At 62.5% G+C, this 24,034-nt stretch overlaps 1 protein-coding gene across 1 annotated transcript in view; it reads right to left on the bottom strand.

Moving 5' to 3' along the window:
- CROCC2 (ciliary rootlet coiled-coil, rootletin family member 2) overlaps positions 1-23,700 on the bottom strand; it is a 45,351-nt gene extending 21,651 nt beyond the window's left edge. The window contains 17 exon segments of the mRNA XM_043876396.1: positions 2,356-2,549; positions 7,556-7,777; positions 7,987-8,133; positions 8,538-8,682; positions 9,141-9,323; positions 11,033-11,223; positions 11,510-11,695; positions 11,834-11,926; positions 12,003-12,096; positions 12,528-12,725; positions 13,146-13,246; positions 17,440-17,605; positions 18,890-18,996; positions 21,164-21,312; positions 22,112-22,262; positions 23,084-23,250; positions 23,622-23,700. Coding sequence (XP_043732331.1) covers positions 2,356-2,549; positions 7,556-7,777; positions 7,987-8,133; positions 8,538-8,682; positions 9,141-9,323; positions 11,033-11,223; positions 11,510-11,695; positions 11,834-11,926; positions 12,003-12,096; positions 12,528-12,725; positions 13,146-13,246; positions 17,440-17,605; positions 18,890-18,996; positions 21,164-21,312; positions 22,112-22,262; positions 23,084-23,250; positions 23,622-23,700 — 2,573 coding nt within the window.
- Positions 23,701-24,034: the final 334 nt, after the last annotated feature.

The following is a 24,034-nucleotide window of genomic DNA, read 5'->3' as shown; positions in this document are numbered from 1 at the left end:
GATCAGCAATTCTAGTTCTAGGGGTCAGTGCTTTAGAAACACACGTGAACCAGTGACTCAGTACAGGACACTCCCTGTAGCCTCAGATAGGGCCTGAATCTGACTCAGCGTCCATGCCATTCAATGCAAGAATGTTTCAGAAACCACAGTGCATCTCGTCCACTGCTGACGATGATGAGGAAACTCTGTGCCCTCTCTGAGGAGCAGCCTCCAGCGCAGAACACGCGCAGCACCATCCCCGGCATGGAGAAGCTGCCTCTGCATCTGGGCAGACACGGCCAGTCAGAAAATGCCTGGGATGGACAGGGCCACTCAGCAGCTCCCGCTTCTGGGGAGGGTGATGGCGGGACCTGCGTCTCCAGCAGCAAGTCCGTCAGTCACCAGCCAGACAGTGAGCACGCATTCATATTAATGGTATGTGCTGAGTCCTGCACTGATGCACGGTGAAAAAAATCCACTGACCGAACAACAGGGATACAAAACAAACACTCCGCACTGACGCCACGTGAAGACACAGCCCACGCCCAGCCCCAGACAGGCCGGCCGGCCAGGGAGAGCTGTGGGCCGCAGAGGACCTTGCTCAACCTGCCCGGCCCCCAGAGCGTCCCTTGGGCCCTGCACACGGCCGCCGCTAGTGTCGGGGAGGGGCGTGTCAGCACCTCCCAGGGTGCCCTGAGGTCTGCAGAGCCCAGGAGCCTCACTGTTCTGGTACCCTGGCCCTCCAGAACCCACCCTCGAAGCCACGTGCGTTCCCTGCTCGCCACGTCCGTCTGCCTGTGCCCTCTGCCTGGAGGGGTCTTCCCAGTGTCCTGTCCACTCCACACGCACTTTCCCCAGGTGCCCACCTGGTCCCCTCTGGGGGACGTGGCCTGTGTAGGTCAGACACTGAACGGTCACTCAGAGGCAGAGACTCTGAGAACGAATCCAGTCTCTCCCCCATCCCACCTCCTGGAAGGCGGCTGGCACCACCAGCAAGGGCGAGGGGGTGTGGGCATGGACTCAGTCCATCTTGCTGAAGCCTGAGAACTAAGAGGGGTCCCTGGTGCTGCAGCCTTGTCAGGGCCTGGGACTGGGGGCCGGACGACCTCAAAACCCAGGGTCCTCACTCATTAGGAGAAGCACGTCATGTCCCAAGCACCTTGTCAGCAGAAGCTCAGACTGGTCACTGGGAAACGCTGTTTAGTGGCTGTGTGACTGTGTCTGGGGCCTGCAGGACCACCGTGTGCAGAGGCCCTGGGCCCAGTGGTCACAGGTGAGTCAGGGGAGGGTCCTCTGACCAGGTCCTGTGGGCTGGGCAGCAAGTGATGGCAGGAGGAAAGAGGCGCCCGACCCCTCCCCTCAGAGTGCGGGTGGGGCCTGGGAGGGGTCCAGGGGCAGAGCTTGGGACCCTCTGCTTTCGCCCACCCACAGAGACCTCGTCAGGCTTCCTGCTGCAGTCTGTGCCCACAGTTTCATTGGGAGGGGGAGTCTTCCCTCTTTCCTTCCCTTTTTCTTCCATGACAAAGTTCAAGGATCCTGATCTCTAAATTTTCTCATGGCCTCTAGTTCTGGAATTCCGGGAGGAACTCTTTCTATAAAAACACTTGGATGTTTCTGAGATGGGTGCAAGGTGCAGAAAGCCATGAGCCTGTGGATGTCCTCAGAGGTCACAGGCCAGCTCAGCTCACCAGGCAGCCGTCTGCAGGGTACCCCTTCTTGCCTATGAGTGTCTGCCCCAGCTCTCCTGGAAGTGGCCCCGATGGTTTCAGGGTTTACCCCGCCCCCTCAGCCTCGTGGTTCCCTGGGGCTGCCAACACCCCAGGCTCCAGGAATAAGCATAGGGCCCCAGTCTGCCCGTCTGAGCCCTGTGGCTCCCAGGATCCATTCAAGGACATCGGATGGTTCAAGATGGCTGTGGGCAGAGGCTATCAGGACTCATGGGGCAAAGGGTGCTCTGTGTCTGCTGGCCATCTTGCCAGCTTTCACCTTGAGCCTGCCCAAGAATGACAGGGGAGAGGCGGGGAGTTGAGGGTACCATGGGAGCACCTGGATCCAGCCTTGCCTGAAGCGGTAAGTACCTGGTACTGCTCAGATCCGTGAGCAAGACTTTCCACATCTTTCTGCTGACCTGAGATGGGTTTCTGCTGCCTGCCACCCGGCCAGTGCAGCCCCCTCTCTCAGGAAGGCTGCCCTAGGCACATCTACCTCTTGCAGGTGCTCCATGAGCCCGCAGGCACTGCGTGTGCCCCTCACTTATAGCCTCTCTGCCATGTACACACACTTGCCCCGCCCCACGGTCACTGCGTGCCCGTCCACACGACACTGTGGCCTGGAGGTCAAGGCCACATGAACACTTGCCGGTGGGTCCCCAGGTACCTGAGATCGGCTGCCTCCTCGGCCATGAGCTGACCTCGCTTCTCCAGGGCCTCCTGCTTGGCCAGCAGCTGGACCCGCTCTTCAGACAAAGCCTCCTTCTCCTGCAGGGCCCTCTGGAGAGCGGCCATCTGGGCCTCCTGGTCCTGCAGGCGCTGGGCCAGCTGCTTCTCCAGGGCCTGTTTCTTGCATGTGACCTAGAGGAGGAGGAGGGGAAAGTCCAGCAGAGAGAGTGGGAGGGTTACGAGGGGCCTCTAGAGGGAAAAGGAGGACTTCAGAAAAAGTGGTTTCCTTCAGAACAGCAACGGAGGAAAGAGTGGAGGAGGACCATGGCCAGGAGACGTAGAGGACCCCTGGTGCATGTGTGTTTTCACAGCAGAGAGGCCTCCAGTCCTGAAACCATGATGGAGAAATTATTGGATTGAGCACCACCAGGTGGGATCCAGCTGTCAATCTAAACAGTAACCTTTGTTGGGCCACAAGTTTCCAGGGTTGGGAGACATTGCACAGAAATGCGAAGAAGGTGACAGAAGACCAGATTGTTGCAGACTAACACCTCCACCAAGAACATCACAAAAATCTGGACAAAATCTATCACAGGAGTCCATACAGGGCCTCAGAGAGCTGCCCAGGCAGCTGAGACTGAAGGAGCCAAAATCTCACGAGGAAAGGGAGGCAGAGGAGTGAGGCCACCACTCAGCATCTCTGCTCTCCTTGGAGCATGTGCTGGTTTAAGTCTGGACTGAGGAGCTGAGAAGCCCGGGAGAGCTTCCAGCCATCCTGTTTCTTTAGGAGTAGAAGAATATGAGCTTACAGACCTCAGCGCAGAGGGTCCTGATAAACATCCTAGGTTTCCAGTTGTAATCATAGGAGGGCTTCATCCTTGTAGTGGTGGTGAAGCAGAATAGACACTGCCCCCAAACCTGGCTTCCCTGGTGGCTCAGGATGGTAAAGAATCTGCCTGCAATGCAGGAGACCCGGGTTCCATCCCTGGGTTGGGAAGGTCCCCTGGAGAAGGGAATGATTACCCACTCCAGTATCCTTGCCTGGAGAATCCCATGGACAGAGGGGCCTGGTGGGCTACAATCCATAGGGTTGCAAACAGTCAGACAAGACCAAGCCACTAACACTTTCACTCTTCTAACTTTCAAAAACATGAAGATCGGGTTTCAATCACCTCAGTCATGGATTAAAGTGATCTACCCCCACTGACTGCCAGAACCAAAAGTGATTCCTCCCTAGAAGAATGGCATCATCGAGATCCTCAAATTATTTCTACAATTTTTTATATTTAATACTTGGCTTTTATTCAACACAACCAAGCATGTTAGAGGTAGAATCACATGGCAAAAAGCTACATGTAAGAACTTAAAATAGACACACAGGCCTCCCTGCCCATCTGGCTATCCGGATATTGAAGTTATCAAATACAGACTTTAAAATAGCTGTGATTAATATGTTCAAGAAGATGGATGGCAAAATGTAGAGTTTCGCAATAGAACTGGATGCTTAACGGAATAAGAACAACAACATGATCATCTTAATAGAGTCAGGGAACACATTTCATGGAATTCAAAGCCCATTCACATGGGTTTTCCCATTTTGGTTACGGGTTTCTAGTTCACATATCTTGGGTACAAACACTTTGTCAGACAGATGTTCTCACGTTGGTGTGATTTGTGTATACATTTTGTTGCCAGCATTTTTGATGGACAGAAAAGTTTAACTTTAAAAAAAAAAAATCTCAGCATGCTAGGAATAAAAGAGAACTTCCTCAATCAGATAAGAGGCGTCTATGAAAAACCTCTAGATCGCATCATACTTGACAGTGAAATTCTTTCCCCAAAGTTGGGTTTGGTATTAACAGAAAGATGGCCAGTCTCACTACTTTTTTTCAGATTTGTTCTGTAGGTCTTTAGCCAGTGAATTAAGAGAAGAGATGAAAGTCACTGAGATCAGAAAGGAAGTAAAACCATTGTTATTCACAGGTAACATGATAATGTACATGTAAAATCCTGGTGCTTATCAGTCTATTTGTCAGGGTTGCATGATCAAAAGTTAATATATGAGATTATATTTCTACATACTAGTAATGGACATAGGAAAATGAAATTGTAACAGCAAGGCATAATATTAAATCCAGGAATTAATTTAATCAAAGATGTGTAAAGTCTCTACACTGAAAACTACAAAACACAACTGAGAGGAATTAAGTAAAGAAAACAACGGAGAGATATACCATGCTCATGGATAGACAGCTGGATACGGTTAAGACGTCCATTCTTCTCAAACTGATCTATAAATTCAACAAAATCCCAGTCAAGGTTCTACCAGGTTTTTTTGGGGTGTGCAAATTGACAAATCTGATTCTAAAATGTAAATAACCAAACAATCTTGAAAAGAAGGATTAGATGGGAATACTCAATATTACTTCATTACAAGATATTAGAAAGCTACAGTAGTGAAGACAGTACAGTTTTGGTGAAAGGATGAACAAATAGATGAATTTGCACAGATCACAATATGATCTGGGCACATACATGCACAAGTAGGCTCAATTTATTGTTGCCAAGATCATCCCAGAAGGAGAGGAAAGTCTTTTAAAAATTGGTGCTGAAACAACTGGATATTAATGTGAACAATGGTGGACCCCAGTTCCTATTCCATACCACACACCCAGTTCTCACACCTTCGTGCATGTCAGAGTCACTAGGAGGGATGATTAAAATCCAGATTTTTGGCCCCATTCATAGAGTTTCAGATTCAGCAGGTTTTAGGAGGGCAGCTGAGAATCTGCATTTTAAGCAAGTTCTCAAGTGAGACTGATGCTGCTGGCCTGGGGAACACACCGTGAGAACCTCTGCTCTACAGAAAAGACAGCTTTACGTGGATCACAGACCTAAGTAAGGACTGGAGGAAAACACACTGGGATACTGTCTTATCCTCGGGCTGGGCAAAAATTTCTTTGACAACACGTAGAAAATACTAACCATAAATTTTTAAAAAATTTGCTAAACTGAATTTTGCCAAAGTTAAACTTTTCTGTCCATCAAAAATGCTGGCAACAAAATGTATACACAAATCACACCAACGTGAGAACATCTGTCTGACAAAGTGTTTGTACCCAAGATATGTGAACTAGAAACCCGTAACCAAAATGGGAAAACCCAATAAAAGTAGACAGTAGGCCTGAACAGACACTCAACAAGTTAAGGTATGCAAATATTTGATAATCATATGAAAATGTGCTTAATGCCTTTTATTATCAGAAAATGGCCAATAAAACCACAAAGGCACATAACTTCACACACAGAGAGTAGCAAGACGGATGATGTCAAGTGTTGACAAGGCCGAGCAGCAGCTGGAAGCCTCCCACAGTGCTGGCCAGTGAAGTGATACAACCACTGGGAAAAACTGCTTGGCAGTTTCTTATAATGTTCAGGAACATCTACCCAGTGACTCCACAGTTCACGCTTAGGTATTTACTCAAGAGAAATGAGAATATCTGTATGAGATTTCTACATGCGTGCTTGTAGCAGTCTTGTCCATCTCCAAATTGGAAGCAACCTAAAAATCCAGCAGCGGGTAAATGGGTAAAAAGATATAATTTATCCATATGACGGAATATTACTATGCTGTCAAAAGCAGGAGATTTCAACACCCCTTCTTTGGGCTCCAAAATCACTGCAGATGGTGACTGCAGCCATGAAATTAAAAGACGCTTACTCCTTGGAAGGAAAGTTATGACGAACCTAGACAGCATATTAAAAAGCAGAGACATTACTTTGCCAACAAAGGTTTGTCTAGTCAAGGCTATGGTTTTTCCAGTGGTCATGTATGGATGTGAGAGTTGGACTGTGAAGAAAGCTGAGCACTGAAGAATTGATGCTTTTGAAATGTTGCGTTGGAGAAGACTCTTGAGAGTCCCTTGGACTGCAAGGAGATCCAACCAGTCCATCCTGAAGGAGATCAGACCTGGGTGTTCACTGGAAGGACTGATGCTGAAGCTGAAACTCCAATACTTCGGCCACCTCATGCGAAGACCTGACTCATTTGAAAAGACCCTGATGCTGGGAGGGATTGGGGGCAGGAGGATAAGGTGACGACAGAGGATGAGATGGCTGGATGGCATCACCAACTCGATGGACATCAGTTTGAGTAAACTCCGGGAGTTGGTGATGGACAGGGAGGCCTGGCGTGTTGCGATTCATGGGGTCGCAAAGAGTCAGACACGACTGAGCGACTGATCTGAACTGAACTGAACCACAGAGATGACTCTCAAAGATGTCATGTTGAGGGTGAGAAGCTGGACTCCAAAGTGTCTGCACCCCATGACTCCCTATGCAACAACACCTAAAGCTGGTGAAGCCAGTCCACGGTGGCCCAGGTCAGGGCAGAGGACGCCTGGGTGGCCTTGCCATGGGGGAGCCTGCTGGGCTGGTGCAGACACTCTGCATTCTGACCATGTTGCTGTCCCCACCAGGGCTCACCACTGTCATCACCCACTGAGCTGTGCGCTGGCTTTACTGAATGTAACAATGCGTCACCCAAAACAGAGGGAAAGGACAGGACAGAGTCTGAGAAACAGGAAGAGGCAAGCCTGAGCCCCGAAGGTGACAGGCCATGAAGCCTGAGCACCACTGGGGGTCCAAGGCTCTGCAGGGACCGGTTTCCACGTGGGCCACCACGTCTGGAGTCAGGAGAAAGCAAAAGTGCCGCAGTGTCTTGTGCTACGGAGTCTGACCTCCTCCACGGGAGATCCACGTCGGCGGATTTGGGAATGGATGCAAGGATGCGGCTGTGAGCGTGTGACCGGGCAGCTCTGTTGTGTGGATGTGGTCCAGGAAGAAGACAGACAAGACGACAGAGGGGCAGGGGAGCGTTTCCCTTGAGTGTGTGAGTATCGCTGGGCCCAAGGCCTTCGACCCTCTGACCGGGGGGGACCCAGCCCCTGGATGCTGGGGACAGGCCCGATGTAGACGTCCTTTTAGCGTGCCGCTTCCCCATCCCCTACTTCCCACACCGGGAAGCCGGCTTCAAATCAGCCAAGTCGGGCAGCCTGAGCTTAGAAAGCGCCGGTGCTGACGTCCGAGGGCCAGTGTGGCTTCTGTATCTGTGTGTGCCCGCCCACCCCAGAGGCAGGGGTGGCCCTGTCAGATGCGGCTGGGGACTGGGAGCCCCACGACCCCCTCACCTGGCCCACCTGCGCCTGCAACTGGGCCCGTTCTCGCTGGAGTCGGGCCGCCTGACCCTCCAGCCGCTCCAGCCGCTCCTCCAGCCGCCCGCAGGCCCGCTGTAGGCCCCTCCTCTCAGCCCGCAGGAGCTCCACCTGCCACTCGGCCCGCGCCAGCTGCTCCCAGGCGCCGGCCTGCCCCTGTGCCAGCGTCTGCTGCCGCGCCCGCAGCTCGTCCCGCTCCTGCTCCAGCTGCCGGAGAGGCGGGGACAGGGCGTGGTCCGTGTGCAGAGCCAAGCCCCACGCACCCTTGCCCCCAAGTCCAGGAGTGGAGACGGCGGGGAGGAGGATGAACAAAGGGGGAGCCCTGAGCTAGGGGGGCCGGGGCTGCACCGGGGCCCACAGCTGCCCTGGGGAAGCGGGACTTGGGGGAGGTCCGACCCCCCGGGCGCTCCTCTCACCTGCAGGACCAGGCGGTTCAGGGAGCCTTTGTCCCGAGCCAGCGTCTCCGTCACAGCGGCCATCTTGGCCAGGGAGTCCCTCTGCTCCACCCCCTCCGCCTTGAGCCGGCTCACGAGCAGCTCCAGGTCAGCCTTGCTGGCCTCGGCCTAGGGTGGGGAGGGCAGAGGTCACCCAGCAGGGAAGCTGGGACGGCTTCTAGATTCGGGGGAGCCACGACGGGGTGGGGAGTGAGCCGCGCGTCACAGAGGTATGCAAGCTGGAGCTCCGGGGGGGCCTGGAAGCGGTCCCGCAGTGGCGAGGCCCCAGGGGTGGACGGTGGCCCCTGGGTCCAAGCCTGCAGCCAGGGCAGGCGAGCAGGTGCCCGAGGGAGGGGCCCCTGAGAGCGGCTGTGGCCGGCGCTCAGGGGGATGGGCCAGGGCACATTGGTCGGGGACCGAGGAGGCCACCCCAAGGCTGGGACCAGGGGACACCCCTGAGCTTGGGGATAGGGGATGGTCTGCAAGCCCAGGCCGGCGAGGAGAGGGTCGAGGTGGGGCGGCCGGGGGCGCACCCGGGCCAGGGCGCCGTGCAGACCCGCCCTCTCGCTCTCCAGGACGTCCCTCTGCAGCCGCGCCGAGTCCAGCGCCTCCTGGGCCGACACCAGTTCTGTCTTGAGCCCAGAGACCGTCCCCTCCAGCTGCTCCAGGCGCCCTTGACTGAGACCCAGAAACAGAGGGCAGGGGGCGTGAGGCCACCTCAGGATGAGAGCCGGGCCACTTGTGGGGCCCGCAGTCAGGGTGACCGCCCATGGCTGCCCCCAAGGCGCGGGGCCCCAGAGGAGCACGGGTCCCCTGCATGCCTGGAGTCGCTGCCCAGCTGGGCGTGGGTGTGTCTGCTCGGACCTGGGCGACAGCCTGGGCCAGCAGAGGGCACCCACGCTGCGGCCCACCCGGGTGGGGCCCAGGTATCGGGGTGGGTTTGCCCAGGGTGGTGGGGCTGGCACTGGGCTGGACTTGGGGTGGGCGTGTGAGTGGCGGTGGGTGGTGATCAGTGTGAGAGGGGCCGGCGATCTCACTAGCACCCTCTGATGAGGCTGGTGAAGATGTAGTCCCGGGGTGGAGGGGCACATGGGGCCCAGGGGGCCATGATGCCTGCTGGAGGCCGAGTGGCCCACCTGCTCTCCAGCGCCCTCTGGCCGCGCTCGCCCTGCTGCTCCAGCGCCTCCTTCTGCTCCGCACACCGCCGGAGGTTCCTCTGCAGCTCCACGTTCCTGGCCTCCAGGCTTTGCTTCTCAGCGTGGGACATGGCTGCCTCCCCCCTCAGCGCCTCAACCGCCTCCTCGAGAGCCGCCTTCTCTCTGGAAGCAGGCGAGGCTGAGGCTGGGGGTCCCGGGCACATTCGCGCCTCTGCCCAGGGCCTGGGGGGCGAACAGGGCAAGGGGGCCGCGGAGGCCGCTCGGGGCCGGGCTCAGGGACACGTGCGGACCACCCCCAGCTGGTCTGTCCAGGCAGGGTGGCTCCCGGGTGGGGGGCCTTGCCCGGGGCGTCCCTACACTCAGACCTCTGCACCCGTGGGCTAACCTCAGGCAGTCCTGTGAGACCCCGTGGGAAGGAGGGGACCCCAGCCTGCCAGGGGCCCCCACATCTCCTGGCCGGCCCCAGAGACCTGCACCCTCGTCAGAGCTGAGCGTGCTATTGACCCACACCCGACCGCGAGGTCCCCTCTGCAGGTCACCCGCCAGCCAGGACTGGATCTCAGCTGCTCCCCACCCGGCCAGGCCCCGAAGCACCAAGTCCTGGGGCCCCACTTCCCAAATGCCTCCTGACTCAGCCTCTCATCCCCCTGTGTCACCCCCAGTCCCCAGGACGCTGTGGTCTAGCCACTTGTGGGAAGGCGGTGTCCCTGCGAACAGCCCCCCTTGGCCCTCGCCCTAGTAACCGCTGCGCCTCAGCAGGCTGAGGTGGCCCCGCCTGCCCACCCCACACCCTGCCTCCGCCTGTCGCCCCTACCGGAAGGCCCTCCTGAGACCTCGCGGGCTCCCCCATTCCTGCCAGGCCGATCCTGCCCGCTCCCGTCTCTGCCCACCACCTGTGTGCCTCTCAAGGACAGGACTGGGTCTAATCTTCCCTTGGACCTCCTGTCCCAGCACTGAGTGCGCTGTCAGGCCCTCCAGAGAAGGGGTAGCCCCGAGGGGCCTGCAGGCCCGACCCCTGGGTGAGTGAGCGGAAGCATGGGAGGCTGTCGGTCCACTCCTCACGGCGCCCTCCTGCAGGAAGCCTTCCTGGGCTGCCAGCACACTCCTGCCCCACACTCCGGCTCAGGCAGCGTGTGGGTCTGGGAAGCCCTGGACTACAGATGCTCGGGATTCTCTTCCCGCCCCTCACCACCACCTGCCCTGGGGGCAGTCAGACGTGAACAGAAGCATTCAGACAGCTTCCTGGCCAAGTGCACCAGGAGACGCCAGACCCACGGGACACGCCAGGAGGGCGGGCAGGGAACTGGGGGTCTGTGGACCACCTGCGAGGGATGGCCCAGACCTCTAGAGGACTCTCAGCAGTGGGAATGGGGCAGCGGGGCCAGAATACAGCCTGGTCCCAGGAGGGGCATCTGGGAGGTGGGGCAGAGGGGCAGGGCTCATGCTCAGCCTGGGCTTTGGGAAGGTGAGTCCTGGCCACAGCCCAGATGGGCCCAGAGCGGGAGGAGGGGTGCTCAGTGCAGGCAGGGCTTGGGGGCGAGGGGAGGGAGGCAGCTTCCATCTGGATGTTTTCACTTCTGCTTCTGGAGGGCCTCGTGGAGGAGGTGGCCCTGCCCACCGGCCTTACCTCCCCAGGAGCTTCTCCTGGAGGGCCTCATGGAGGAGGTGGCCCTGCCTGCCGGCCTCACCTCCCCAGGAGCTTCTCCTGGAGGGCCTCATGGAGGAGGTGGCCCTGCCCGCTGGTCTCACCTCCCCAGGAGCTTCTCCTGGAGGGCCTCATGGAGGAGGTGGCCCTGCCTGCCGGCCTCACCTCCCCAGGAGCTTCTCCTGGAGGGCCTCATGGAGGAGGTGGCCCTGCCCGCTGGCCTCACCTCCCCAGGAGCTCGCTGGTCACATGGCTCCACTGCGCCTCCCGGCTCTGTGCCTCCAGCTTGCCCAGGAGGTCCTGGCGCTCCTCCTGCAGGAGGCTTCTTGAGGCCTGCAGCTCCCTCTGACTCTCAGACAGCTGCTCCTGGAGGCCCGCGGCCCTCGCCTCTGCTGACTCCAGCTGCTGGAGCAGCTCCTGCCCGGTAGTGGGGGTGCAGTGAACCCCTGTGGCTGGGCCAGGCCTCTGAACACAGAAGCCAGCCAGGGCCCTGGACTCCCAGAGAAAGGGCGCAGTTCTGACCAGAGACCCACCCGAGGTGCACGGCCAGGCGCCTGGGGGGTTAGCCTCCTGGGGGTCAGCCCCCAGTGGGGTCAGCCTCCTGGGGTCAGCCTCCTGGGGGTCAGCCTCCTGGGGTCAGCCTCCTGAGGGTCATGGGCAGGCCCATAGCAGCCCTTCTCAGCCTGGCAGGCTCTGTGCCCACCTGCTCCCGCTGCCGCCGCCTCTGAATAGCTGCCCGCACGGCCCACAGTGCTGAGTCCAGGGCGACCGGGGAGCGGGCTGGGGGCGAGGACTCAGCCGTCAGGGGGGACCCAGCATGTGGGGGGCTCTCGCCTTCAGCACCGCTGCTCTTCACCATCTCCTCGCTCCCCGCGTCTGCCTGGGCCACCTTCAGGGCGCAGAGAGGACAGAGCCCAGGGCTCAGGTCACACAGGTGCTTCCAGACCATCTCCCAGACCAGCCTGAACCACAGGGGCCCTGTAGCCCATCGGCTGTCCGTGTGGGAAGGACCCAGCCGGGCCTGCACCTGTGTGATGCTGTCCAAGAGGAGCCGCAGGGTCTCCACCTCCGCTCTCAAGTCCCCCGGGGCTGCCGGGCCTCCTCCGCTGTGCTGGGACTCCTGGGGGGACGGGGGTCGGGGGCTGCTCAGCGAGGCCCAGGCCCCGACCGCCAGCCGCCCCCTCCCAGCCGCGCACCAGTCTCTGCGCGTCGGTTCTCAGGGAAGAGATGGCTCTCTCGCTCGCATTTTGCTCGGTGAGCTTCTCCACCAGCAGCGTCTGCTCTGAGAGTCTGGGGACAGTGGGGTGGGGCAGGGCCGTCTGTGCCAAGATCCAAGCCCAGGGCACTGGCAGGCCTGGGAGCCCAGCTCTGTCTGCCTCCTCCATGGTGCGTGCAGCCTGCCTGCGGCTGTCGGCCACCTCTGACCCCCCACTGTGGTCAGATGCCCTCTCCCGCTCTAGAAACTTCAGCGGCTCCCATTGCCTCGGGGGTCAGTGCAGACCCCGAGTTCAGCATCGAGCTCCCACTGTGACCCAGACTCAGCTCGCCAGCCCCGCAGCGAGGCTTCCTCGGCCCAACCCGACCTGGTCGCGCCCTGCCCCTCCCTGTGACTGGATCGCCTCTGACGGTTTATTGTCTTTGCTTCCCAGGAACCAGCTTCTTCTCTGACCCCGGGCCTCCCTTGGGCCTCCCTAGACCCAGAGCCCTGGGCGCCCACACACCTGGCCTGGAGGGCCGCCTTCTCCGCGGCCCAGCGGCCCTGCAGCTGCAGCGTCTCCCGCATCTTGTCCCGCAGCTGCTGCTCCAGGGCAGCGGCCGTGCTGCCGGCCGTCAGCCGCAGGTTGGAGCCGAGGTTCAGGCAGGCCGTGTGTAGGCGCCGGGCCATCCTGGCCACGTCTGCCCGCAGGTCAGCAAGGCCCCTGCGAGACCAGGGCACACCCGGCTGAGCCTCGGGGGTGTCTGTGGCCTCAGCCTGGGGGCTGCCCGCCGGCTGGGCCAGGCGGGGTCTGGTCTCAGGCCAGAGGTCTGCCCACCTCAGGAGAGGACCCACAGGTGGCATCACAGCCGGGCAGGGATGGGCAGGGCTGGGCCAGGACGCACAGGACGGGCTGTCTGCCTGGACTGGGACATGGACCGTCTGAGACTCAAGGGCCCAGGACAGCCGGGCTGAGGTGCCTGGCCAGGCCCCAGAGCTCCGTGCAAGTCAGTTTGCCACTGTTGACGGCGGCTCCCCGACTGGCCTGCCGGCTCTCGCCGCCCGGCTCCCTGACCCACTCTGTGCGTTCGGCCACCTCCCCCAGGGCGCCCTGTCCCCCTCGGGCCTGCGGGTGGGCACGCACCTCTCGGTGGCTGCACGCAGCTCGGCCAGGTGTCCCCGGAGTGCAGTGACCTGCCTCTGCAGGAGGGCGTCCTGGGGCTGTCCCGAGTGGGTGTGCCCGGCCTGCAGGCAAGAGGCGGAGGCCAGGCTGAGTGGTGGGGGGCCTGCGACCCCATTCACCCCCATACCGCTCCTCCAGCACCGGAGGTGGGGGGCAGACCTCGTCATCAGCCTCTGTGACCCCTTCTTCTCCCCAACAATCAGACTGCCCCCTACCTGGGACAGAGCTTGGCTCCCCTCCCAGAGGCTGTGGGGGTGAGCACCCCCAGCTCCAGAACCAGGACCCCCTCAGCCTGGTCCCCATGGGGGCGAAGGCAGCACTCAGCTGGGGTGGGGAGGTGGGAGTGGGGGTGGGGCATGGGGTGTGGGCAGTGGGGGTGGGGAGGTGGGGTGTGTGCAGTGGGGGTGGGGAGGTGGGGTGGGGTGTGGGGTGGGTGTGGGAACGGGGTGTGGGCAGTGGGGGTGGGGAGGTGGGGTGGGGTGTGGAGTGGGTGTGGGAATGGGGTGTGGGTGGTGGGTGTGGGAGTGGGGGTGGGGCGTGGGGTGGGGGTGTGGGGTGTGGGCAGCGGGGGTGGGGAGGTGGGGTGGGGCGTTGGGAGTTAGGGGGTGGGGTGTGGGCGAGAGTTGAGGCAGCAGGATGCAGACCCGTGCAGGCAGCGAGGCCAGCCTTGCAGGGAACTCTGCTGAAGCCCAGAGCCAGAGCCCCAGCCTTGGCGCTGCCTCCGCGGGCCCTGCCCGGTGGCCGGGCTGAGCCCAGAGCCGGGCCCTGCAGCCTCCGCGGGCCCCGCCCGGTGGCCGGGCTGAGCCCAGAGCCGGGCCCTGCAGCCTCCGCGGGCCCCGCCGGGTGGCCGGGCTGAGCCCAGAGCCGGGCCCTGCAGCCTCCGCGGGCCCCGCCCGGTGGCCGGGCTGAGCCCAGAGCCGGGCCCTGCAGCCTCCGCGGGCCCCGCCCGGTGGCCGGGCTGAGCCCAGAGCCGGGCCCTGCAGCCTCCGCGGGCCCCGCCCGGTGGCCGGGCTGAGCCCAGAGCCGGGCTCTGAGGGCCCCCAGAGCCCCTCCACCTGCTGGAGCCCCAGCGCTCCTCACTGTTGCTTCAGACCAAGTGCTCTCACCGAAGGCCCTCTGGCTGCAGACCCGCACTCCCACCTTCACGAGCCCTTTGCTGAGCCCTCTCCCCGACCCCCACCTGAGGTCCCCCCACGAGCCTAAAAGCCCCTGCGGTGCATAGTCTCTGGGAGCACCACTGGTCCTGGCCCAGAGCCTTGTGTACACGCCCCCCCGCCCACTGCGGTCATCAGGAGCCCCGGTGACACGGAGGGGTGGACACCCAGCCCTGCCTGCCCGACACCGACGGAAGTACAGGACACGCCAGACTCCACAGCGTCTGGACGCGAGGCTGGGTGGCCGGTGCAGTTAGGCACATGCAGGCCAGGGACGGGTAAAGTTCCTGACTCGAGAGTGACTTGGCAAACAGCAGCTTGAACTTGTTTCTTTGACCACAGGGGCTCCGAGGACAGAGAGCAAAGCTTGGGCCCACCCAAGGGGGAGTCTACTCACCTAGAGCAGTGACCCCTCAGGCTGCACTCTAAGCAAGGTGCGCTAGAGGCAGGCAGACCTGCACACACGCGCATACATACACACCTGCCTGCAGGGGCGGTAAGGAGGTGCAGTGCATGGTGAACCAGCACACACATGCACACACACACACACGCACATGCACGCACGGCTGCCTGCAGGGGCGGTAAGGAGGTGAACCAGCACACACACACACACACGGCTGTCTGCAGGCACTGTAAGGAGGTGAAGTGGATGGTGAACCAGCACACACATGCACACACACACACACACACACACACACGCACACACGGCTGCCTGCAGGGGTGGTAAGGAGGTGAACCAGCACACACACACACACACGGCTGTCTGCAGGCACTGTAAGGAGGTGAAGTGGATGGTGAACCAGCACACACATGCACACACGCATGCACACACACATGCACACACACACACACACGCACACGCACACGCACGCACACGCACACACACACACAGTCGGAGGGGCAGTGTCCCCCGCAATTCACATGTTGAAACCTAATCACCCACGTGAGAGTATCCGGAGGTGGGGTTTTTCAGCCCCACTGCTATGAAGGGTGTTAGTGCCCTTACAGAAGGGGCCCCACGAGCTCTCCCTCCCTTCTGCCTTTTGAGCGGATAGCCAGAAGGCATCATCTGTGATTAGACAGCGGTCCTCATCCTCACCAGCCGCTGAAGGGGCTGGCACTTTGATCTTTAGCTTCCAGCCTCTAGAGCTGTGGGAAATGTTTGTTTACAAGCCCGGGGCTGGGGTATTTCTGCTCCAGCAGCCTGGAGGGACCAAGACAGGAAGGAAAAATCTTGGAGATTTGGATTTGGAGCCATGAGTTAGCCTTGGTGCAGTTTTCAGCCTAGATTCACAAAACCTGGGTGGTTTGAAAAAACAGTAAGTTAAAGCTGAAAATTTACTTCCATGTGGCCCCAAAGATTATCAGAGTCCCTAGAATCTGCCTGAAGCAAATGAAAATCTTTTTTGGAATGTACCATGTTCATTCCAGGTTTCAAAGAATTCTCAGTGTTCCAGGGATACTACACGGCTCTTAACTGAAGAAATCAGAAAACCACCAAAGACACATAGACACCCAGCACCATGGTCAGAACCAGCAGAAACAATGAACTCAGACCTTGAAGGAGTTCAGATATTAGAACATCAGAAACAGGCTACAAAATAACTGCTTTCTAGCATGCATCAACAAACACAACAGAGGCTTGAAAATAGGAGACTAAGATATGCAGAAAATAGAATAAAAGTCAGAGCTTTTAAAGATGAAAAATACAGTATTAGAAGTTAAGCGAAATAGGCAGGTTTAACAGAGATTTGATACCAGGGGAGAAAACTGATGAGCGGCAGGGTGGACTTGAAAAAATTACCCACGACACAGATCAGGGTGGTAAGGAGGGGAGGTTAAGAGCATAGGAGGGAGCCTAGAAAGGGTGGGTGGGGAGGGGGAAGTGGGACTCGGGCAACTGTGGAAGACAGAACAGAGGCTTCCCCAAACAAGGAGAGAAGGAACCCTGATGAGTGGAAGCATAATAGAATTCTGCAGTCAGCGGTCACAGGAAGTCACAGCAGAGAATCCCCAGTGGCCAGAGTGCGATGCCCGCCAGAGGAGTCAGGGGTCGGCGGGTGTTGGCAGGCTGGAAGCCAGGAGACAAGCCAGGATGTCACTAAGGTGCTGAGAAAAACAGCTGCCAGCAAGTGGGAGTGGTGTTCAAGGCCAAGGGGGAGTAAAGAGCCCTGATCGGCTGGTGCCAGATTGAACCCAAGGTCCGTCTCCGGGGCGCCTGTTCTGCTGTCCAACTGAGGCTGGGGGTGAGGTGTCCACCCCGTCTCACTGGCCCCACAGCAGCCCAGCGCCCTGTGAGGACTGATCTTATTGGAAAGGCCGTGCCTTCTCCCCACGCCCATCTGACACCCTCCTGTCCCGGGACAGCTGTCTGGCAGGAGGGGCCGTGTCTACACAGTGGGGGCGGCCTCTGCTCCACCAGGTCCATGTGGAAAGAGCCAGGATGGTCCCTCCGCGGTGGGCTTGTCCGAGGGACCCCTGCGCAGCGTCGGCCTGAGGCCGGGGGCCCGGGGACCGCCTGGGCCTCTGCCCCACTGCCGGGGAGAAATCCTGCCCTGGAGGCTGCTGGCAGGCGCTGGGGGGCCCCGGGGGCATCCAGGGCAGATCAGGGAAGGCGCAGCCAGGCACAGGCGCAGCTGACCGTCTCAAGTCCTGCCCTACTCCACGCTGCATGTCCTGCAGCTGGCGACCACCCCACATGGTCCACACGGCATCGCCACTGCAGCGAGGCTGAGGCCGGAGCCCCGTGCCTGGACCCCACCCAGGGCTGAAGGTTTTGGAAGAGGCCGCGGGGCCCCTGCTGGCCCGGAATCCAGCCCGCAGAGACTCCTCCCTCCAGCGCAGGGCGACCATGCCGGGGCCAGGGCTCAGCCCTCACCCAACTTCCCAGTCCGGCCATTGGCTCCTTGTCTCAAAGTGGGGACTTTCCACCTGGTGAGCCCCACTCCACAGACAGCTGTGGCCAGGCCGAGCAGGGGGCCGTGGTGTGGCGGGGGGCAGCCACCAGCTCACCCCTTCCCGGTCCTCGCTGCCCACCCCCGCCCCAGCCGCGGGCACCGAGCTGGGCGTCCCCCTGCCCACGAGCGGGAGCCGGGGAGCACCTCTCTGTGGGTCCGGCGCTGTGCCTCCCGCAGCTCCAGCTCGGCCCGCAGACGGAGCACACTGCCCGTCGTCCTGGCCAGCTCCTCGGCCAGCCTGTCGTTGGCCTTCCGCATGTGCTCCAGCTGTTCCCGCAGGAGGGCGTTCACCTGGGAGAGGCTGGTGCTCCTGGACAGGCAGGGATGCGGCAGCGTGATCGTAGGTGGGTGGCCTCCCCTACAGACATGCTCAGATCCCCAGGCCCCAGACCTCCTGGGCTCAGAAGACCCCAGCTCGACTGCAGCCCCGCCGCTCCTAAGTGGCGCTGACCGCCTGCGGAGGATCCCCCGTGCACAGAAAACGGAGGCCTGCCTCGGGCCCCCTCTGGCACCCCGCTCCCCCCGACGTATCTGTTGTCCCCTCCTCCCCCCACGCCGAGCTCCCTGGCTCTGCCCTCACGACTACGGCTGGCTGTTCACTCCAGGGTGTGGAGATGAACCTCCAGAGCAGCAAGAGGTTCAGGGCTTGGGAGCCTCAGCCGAGGGAACCAGGGCTGGGAGGGGGGCGCGTCCCTGTCGCGGGGCGGGCTGGGGGAGAGGGGTCAGGCATGCCCCGGGGAAGGGGCAGCCCCTCTGTGACTGTGGGCCCCTCTCCCCGCAAGGCAGGCCTATGTGTGGCTGCAGTCGGGGACCCCAAACCCTGCAGAACCCATACTTCTCGGCCAGGCTGCGAGGCCACAGGGATTTCTCTGCCCCTCTCTGCTCTGGGGGCATCAGCCTCCTGGAGGTTTTCTGCATCCCCTGCCCCTACCCCCCACTTCTCCAAAACTGGTTTTCAAGACGCTTCTCAACACTAATCCTTTGCCAGTGTCCCTGAGGAGGAAGCAAGTCCAGGAAGCAAGCCATAGACGGCTTAACCTTCCCGGGTCTGGCAACAGAGCTGCCTTGGGGGCCCCGCCCCGCCTGCTCCCCTCGGCAGGGACCTTGGCGAGATGCTCTTCCCTCCAGGGGCGTGTCCTGGGGCTCGGGGCTCCCTCTGGGGGGCTGGGGGTGACATACAATTACCCACAGTGTGCAAATGAGCCCGGTCATGACTGCAGAGTGGCTTGAAGCCAGAGGGGCCTGGGGGTCAGGCTTGGAGTGGGAAGAGGAGTGGGATTGGGGGGGAACCCAGAGACACCCCAGGACTGGCCAGGCCAACCAAGGCCCACGGGCAGCTCAGATGCCTGCCCGTAGCATGGGCCAGAGCCCCGGCCCCAGCTGTGGCAGGTGGGGGTGGGGGGCTGGGGTGGCACAGCAGGGAGCAGACTGAGGCCCAGGGGTGTGGCCCCCACCCTGCCCTGCCCTGCAACCCCCCCGCCCCCTCCCGCAGGCTCTGACTCCGAGTCACTCTGGAGGAGTCGCCAACAGCCCGGGGCACCTGCCCTGCCCGCGGCTCCCTGCAGCCCTGCCGGCCACGCCTGCCCGGCCTCACCTCTGCTCGGCCGCCTCCAGACGGCCCAGGGCCTCCTCCAGGTCCACACTGCGCTCCAGCTCCGACCTCTGCAGCTGGGCCTTGGTGGCCTCCAGCCGGGCCTGCAGCTGGAGAGGGCGTTGACCCACCTGGCCAGCTGCTTCCCAGTCCCGCGGGCCGGGCGGCTTAGGCACAGCACCCTCTCTGGGATGGGTGGGAGGGCTCCGGGGGTCCCCAGCTGGGGTGGGGTTCAGGCTGAGATCAGGGGTGCGGTTGACTGGGGTCTGGTCAGAGGGGTCAGGCTGGTGGCCATCCCCACGGCGGCCCTGCGCCTCGTGCCGCAGCCAGTGGAGGAGGCCTCGCATCAGGCCAGGCGAGGGGATGTGGAGCCGGACTACGGTCACCCGCACGGGAGTGAGTGCGCGTGGGGTCCCACCCTGCCCCTTCTGCCTGTGCTTGAACCTCTGTCTGCCCCCAGCCCCTCATCGAGCAGGGGACGAGGCCACCCCACAGTAGGTGGGCCTGCAGCCCTCAGGTGGGTCTGGTGGTAAGGAAGCCCCAGGAACTGGTCCAGACCACTGTTGAGTCTGCAGGGCTGAGTGGATGGGAAACTTGCTCTGAGGGAAAGGGGCCGCTGGGGGCCGGGGGCGCCACCCAGATCTGCACCCAGAAAACGTTCTGGGGTCCGAGGAGGGGCTGCAACAGGCCCAGGGGGCCAGCTGGCGGGGGCTGAGACAGGAAGACCAGGAGAACCGAGGGCTCACCTGCGGCAGTGCCTGGGGCCAAGGAGGCCGGTGGGGGAGGTGGGGAGGACGGGGCTCCCCTGGGGCCCGTGGTGGGGCTGAGGGGGCGCTGGGATAGGGCTGGGGGACCCAGCGAGGAAGGAGACAGACACCCACGGAGCAGCCACGCCCACCCCCACGCCGCCCCACCCGGTCTCCTTGGGGGCACTCAGGGAGACCAGGCTCCTCCGTGGTCCGCACGCGGGGGGCGGACACCCGCGGGGGGCAGGCGAGGCCTGGAGCCGGGATCTCACTGACTCACTCGGTTTCCTAATCTGGCTGCAGGGCTTCTGCGGCTTTTATTCCCACTGGCCTCTTGTTCCCAACATCTCCCCACCCTGTGCTAGGAAGACGCCCCCACCCCCAGCTCCACGCTGCCGGGGAGGGGGAGGGCGGCGAGCTCACCCAGTGCTCCCGGCCCGCCTGTCCTGCCGGAGGAGCTCCCGGGGAGGGGGGATGTGGGGCTGAGGACGGGGGTGGGGGGCCTCTTGTGGGGCTGGGGGTGAGCATGGGGGTGGGGGGCCTCTTGTGGGGCTGGGGGTGAGGACGGGGGTGGGGGGGCCCTCTTATGGGGCTGGGGGGTGAGGACGGGGGTGGGGGCTGGGGGTCCCTTCATGGGGCTGGGGTTGAGGACAGGGGTCCCGGGGCCCCTTCAGGGGGCTGTGGGTGATGACGGGGGTCCCAGGGCCCCTTTGTGGGGTTGGGCATGCCACAGACCCCAGGAAGCCATCAGGACCCGGGAGGAGGCATGGCCGGCTGGGGATTTCAGCCGCGGTCACTGGTCACACCAGAGAAAGGGCCGGACTGGGTCAGGTCTCAGCCCGCAGCGTGGCCCTGCACGGCTGGGCCCTGCCGTGAGCCTGTTCCTTCATCTGGGGTCGTCTGTCCCGCTGCATGGAGTGGGGGGCCGTGCAGACACAGGGGCTCTGAGCACCCCCACTGTGGGCCGGGCACCCCACCCCGTCCTCCTCCGAGGCCGTCACGACTTGGGGCGGTGGACATGAGACAGAGGCCCTGCCCGGTGACCTCCGTCTCCTCCCCGCCTCAGGTTCCCCGCCCGCACACCAGGAGGCCCTCCTGGCCCCACAGGTTGGGCATGAATGGCCTCTGGCTGCAGCCGGTCACCCTGGCAGGGCCTGTGGCCGCTGGGGGCACTGAGGGTGTGCCCAGGGCCTGTCTGTCCACCTCGGCTGTGAGGGGCGAGACCGGGGTGCAGTAGGTCCTTCCAGCCTGCCCGCCTCCCCTTGGCAGGTGTGTCCACGTGCTCGCGCTGGGCAGGGCGCTGGCCCCACAGGTCAGGACTGTCCTGGCCCCCCTGGGGCTCGGCAGGTGGGCACAAGTCATTGCTTAAGCTGGGTCGGGACCCCTGGGCACCGTACTACCTCCCCTGCCTGATCCAGCCTGTTTCTCTCTCTGCGGCGCAGGGTTCGGCCGTGGCCGGCCACTGTCGTCCCCCTGCTGGCGGGCCCGCGGGTCACCCCAGGGAAGGCTGCCAGGCGCCCTGAGCACTCACCCGTTCGCTGACCACGTGGTACCTGCCAGCCAGCTCATCCTGCTCGGCGCCCGCCTGGGCCAGCAGGCCCTCCAGCCGGGACAGCTCGTCCTGCAGGGGCGCGTGCTCTTCCGACCCAGGGCCTGGAGCGGCTGGGGGCTCCCGCAGCCCTGCAGACGCAGCAGCAGGGTCAGCCTGCGGCTGGGCCAGCCCCCAGTCTGGAGGCCTGTCCACCCTGGCCCAGGGGCCCCCGGTGCAGAGGAGCAGACCCTCCTCTCCTCTGGGTGGGCACGTGCCCACTCACATCTCTCCCGAGTGCAGCCCAAACCAGCACAGCAGAGGGTCTGTGGGGGCGGCCTGGACGCTGGGCACCCCCACCCCCAATGGGCTTGAGAACCGCTGTCTCAGGGCCGCAGGGTGCTGTCCCCCTGAGTAGTAAGTGCTGGTCTAAGTACGCAGGGCTCTCTTGTTCCTTAACACACACAGCGAGGCCCTGGCTCCTCTCGGAGGCTGGAGAGGTCCTTACTACTGAAAGGGGTCTCTGGGACCCACGCACGAGGGGTCAGGAGCATGGCCTGGGGCCAGGCTGGTGGCCACAGTGACCGACAGTGAGAGGGCCGGCAGTGGGGCCGATGGGCAGGCCGCCACTCTGCACCTGCGCTTCCTGAGGGCCAGCCTTTAGGATTCTCACTCATCCAGTGAGAAACAAGACTGGCAGTCGCCAAGAGTCACAAACAGAAATGCACGCTGGGTGGGGACGGTCTCTGCAGCTCAGGGGTGAGCACGCTGTGTGTGTGAGCTTCTGGCTCCGTGGGTGACTCCGTGGGAGGGTGTGAGTCTCACCCTAGCGCAGGGCACGGTGACAGGCCGGGAGGGGCCAGCCGAGCCAGGGCACGGGGTTGGGGGGCTGGGCTCCCTGGGGCTGGACTCCCACAACCGCCCTGCCACTCCCCTGGGGCATCCCCTCACCTTGGGGAGGCCCCTCGGCCAGGCTGCCGGCCACAATCTCACGGATGCGGGCAGGCACGGGGGTGGGGGAGGCCCGCCAGCGTCCCCCGCGCACAGTCAGCGCGCGGTCTTCTCTGCTGGCCATGGGGCTCAGGATGGTGTCCTCCAGCCTCTGAAAGACATGCACGAGAGACCCCTGGGGCTGGCAGGTCCTGGCACCGCCGCCAGACACCCCCGTGAATCCACCGGAGTCAGGGGGGCACCACACCGCCCTGGGGAGGACCGGGCGAGGCTGAGGTCCCCCGAGGCCAGCTGTGAACGGGGAGGCTGTCCTGCCATCCTGGAGCTGCTCCGAGCTCAGGTGAGGAAGGGAGAGCGGTCACAGAGCTCCAGCCCAGGCCCAGTGCGCCTCTGTGGGGCTGCCCTGACCTCCGCCCTGGGTCTCTCTGGGGATGCTGGGAGGCAGAGCCCCTGCCTTTGGCACCCCTGGAGCAGGCGGTCCCCCGGTTTTCACAGTGGGGCTTGGCAGGGAGGGGCCTGAACCCCACCCAGCGGGCCCAGAGCCCCGTGGACCGAGGGGCTGGATACCGGTAGCAGGACCGGGTTGCACCCACATGGCTTCCTGGAGAACGAGGCCGGCCGCCCTGTCCACAGGGAGGGGCCGCGGGGGCCCGGGGATGGGGTGGGGCAGGGCCGAGCCGGGGCAGCGAGCATGCAGTGGGCACGGTCTGGCCTGGCCCTCCAGAGCAGCTCAGCGGCTGCGGAAGCGCTCCGAACAGGCCTGGGAGTGGCAGGAACCCCGGGGTCCCGGGTAGGAGGCCTGGGGACCTGGGTCCCCAGAGGCTGGTCCTGGGCTCCCGGGCACCGGGCGGCATTTGGCCTCGGCCCTGTGGGTTCCTGGCTGCAGGAAGGTGGCCCGCCGGGGGGGTCTGGGTGCTCTCCAGAGCCCAGGGCAGGGCAGGGCCTTCGCACGGGGCAGATCCCGGCACTGACCACGGGGAAGATGTGTGAACGCCGGGGGCCGAGGCAGCCAATTCTGAAGTGGCATGAGCGCTCCGGATGTGAGAGGGCGGCGAGAGAGATTGCCCGGGGTCGGGATGTGCCCGGCTGCCCACCGGCCCTGCGGTGTCCGCCGTGAGGTTCAGGCCGTGAGTGACGTGCTGAGGGAGGAACTGGCGGTGAATGTCCGCCCCGGGGGCTCTAGAGCGACAGGGCAGGGTCCCCTCATGACCCCCAAGGACCCAGCGCCCTGTCCTCTGGCGTCCTGAGACCCTGGTCCCGAGGCTCCCCAAGGCTCCCTCCCGTCCAGGGCGTGCTGCGTGACCGCTGCCCAGCCTCTACCTGCCTGTCCTCACCCCCTCTATCCTCCCTGAAGACCCTCGTGAGGCCGAGACCCCCCACCTGGCTCTGATCTCCGGCCAGGCTGCTGGGACAGGGGCTTTCTGGGCTCAGCCCTGCCCTCCCGCCACGCCTGGTACAAGCTCAGCCTGATCCGTGCTCCTGGGACCCCAGCCCGGCCTCTTCCGCTTACATCTGCCCAGACAGAAGGCCTTCTCCTCCACGTCAGCTCCAGGGGGGCCGGGGTCACCCCAGGACCCGAGCTTGGGCATGACCACTGTGCCCCCGTCCCACCTACAGCAGCTCAGTGAGTCCCAGACACTGAGCCGACGCTGCTGCCCGGCCCCCCAGAGTGACACCCCAGAGGGGGACCCCGGAGTGAGACCCCAGAGGGGGGCCCCGGGACTGAGACCCCAGAGTGAGACCCTGAAAAGAGACCCGGGAGAGAGACCCCAGAGTGAGACCCTGGAGTGAGACCCCAGAGGGGGACCCCAAAAAGAGACCCTGGGAGTGAGACCCTGGGTGTGAGACCTGGGAGAGAGACCCCAGAGGGGGACCCTGGGACTGAGACCCCAGAGTGAGACCCTGGAGTGAGACCCTGGAGTG

Source organism: Cervus elaphus, chromosome 20, assembly GCF_910594005.1.
Source record: "Cervus elaphus chromosome 20, mCerEla1.1, whole genome shotgun sequence".
NCBI lineage: Eukaryota > Metazoa > Chordata > Mammalia > Artiodactyla > Cervidae > Cervus > Cervus elaphus.
This window is presented reverse-complemented; position numbering and strand designations above follow the sequence as displayed.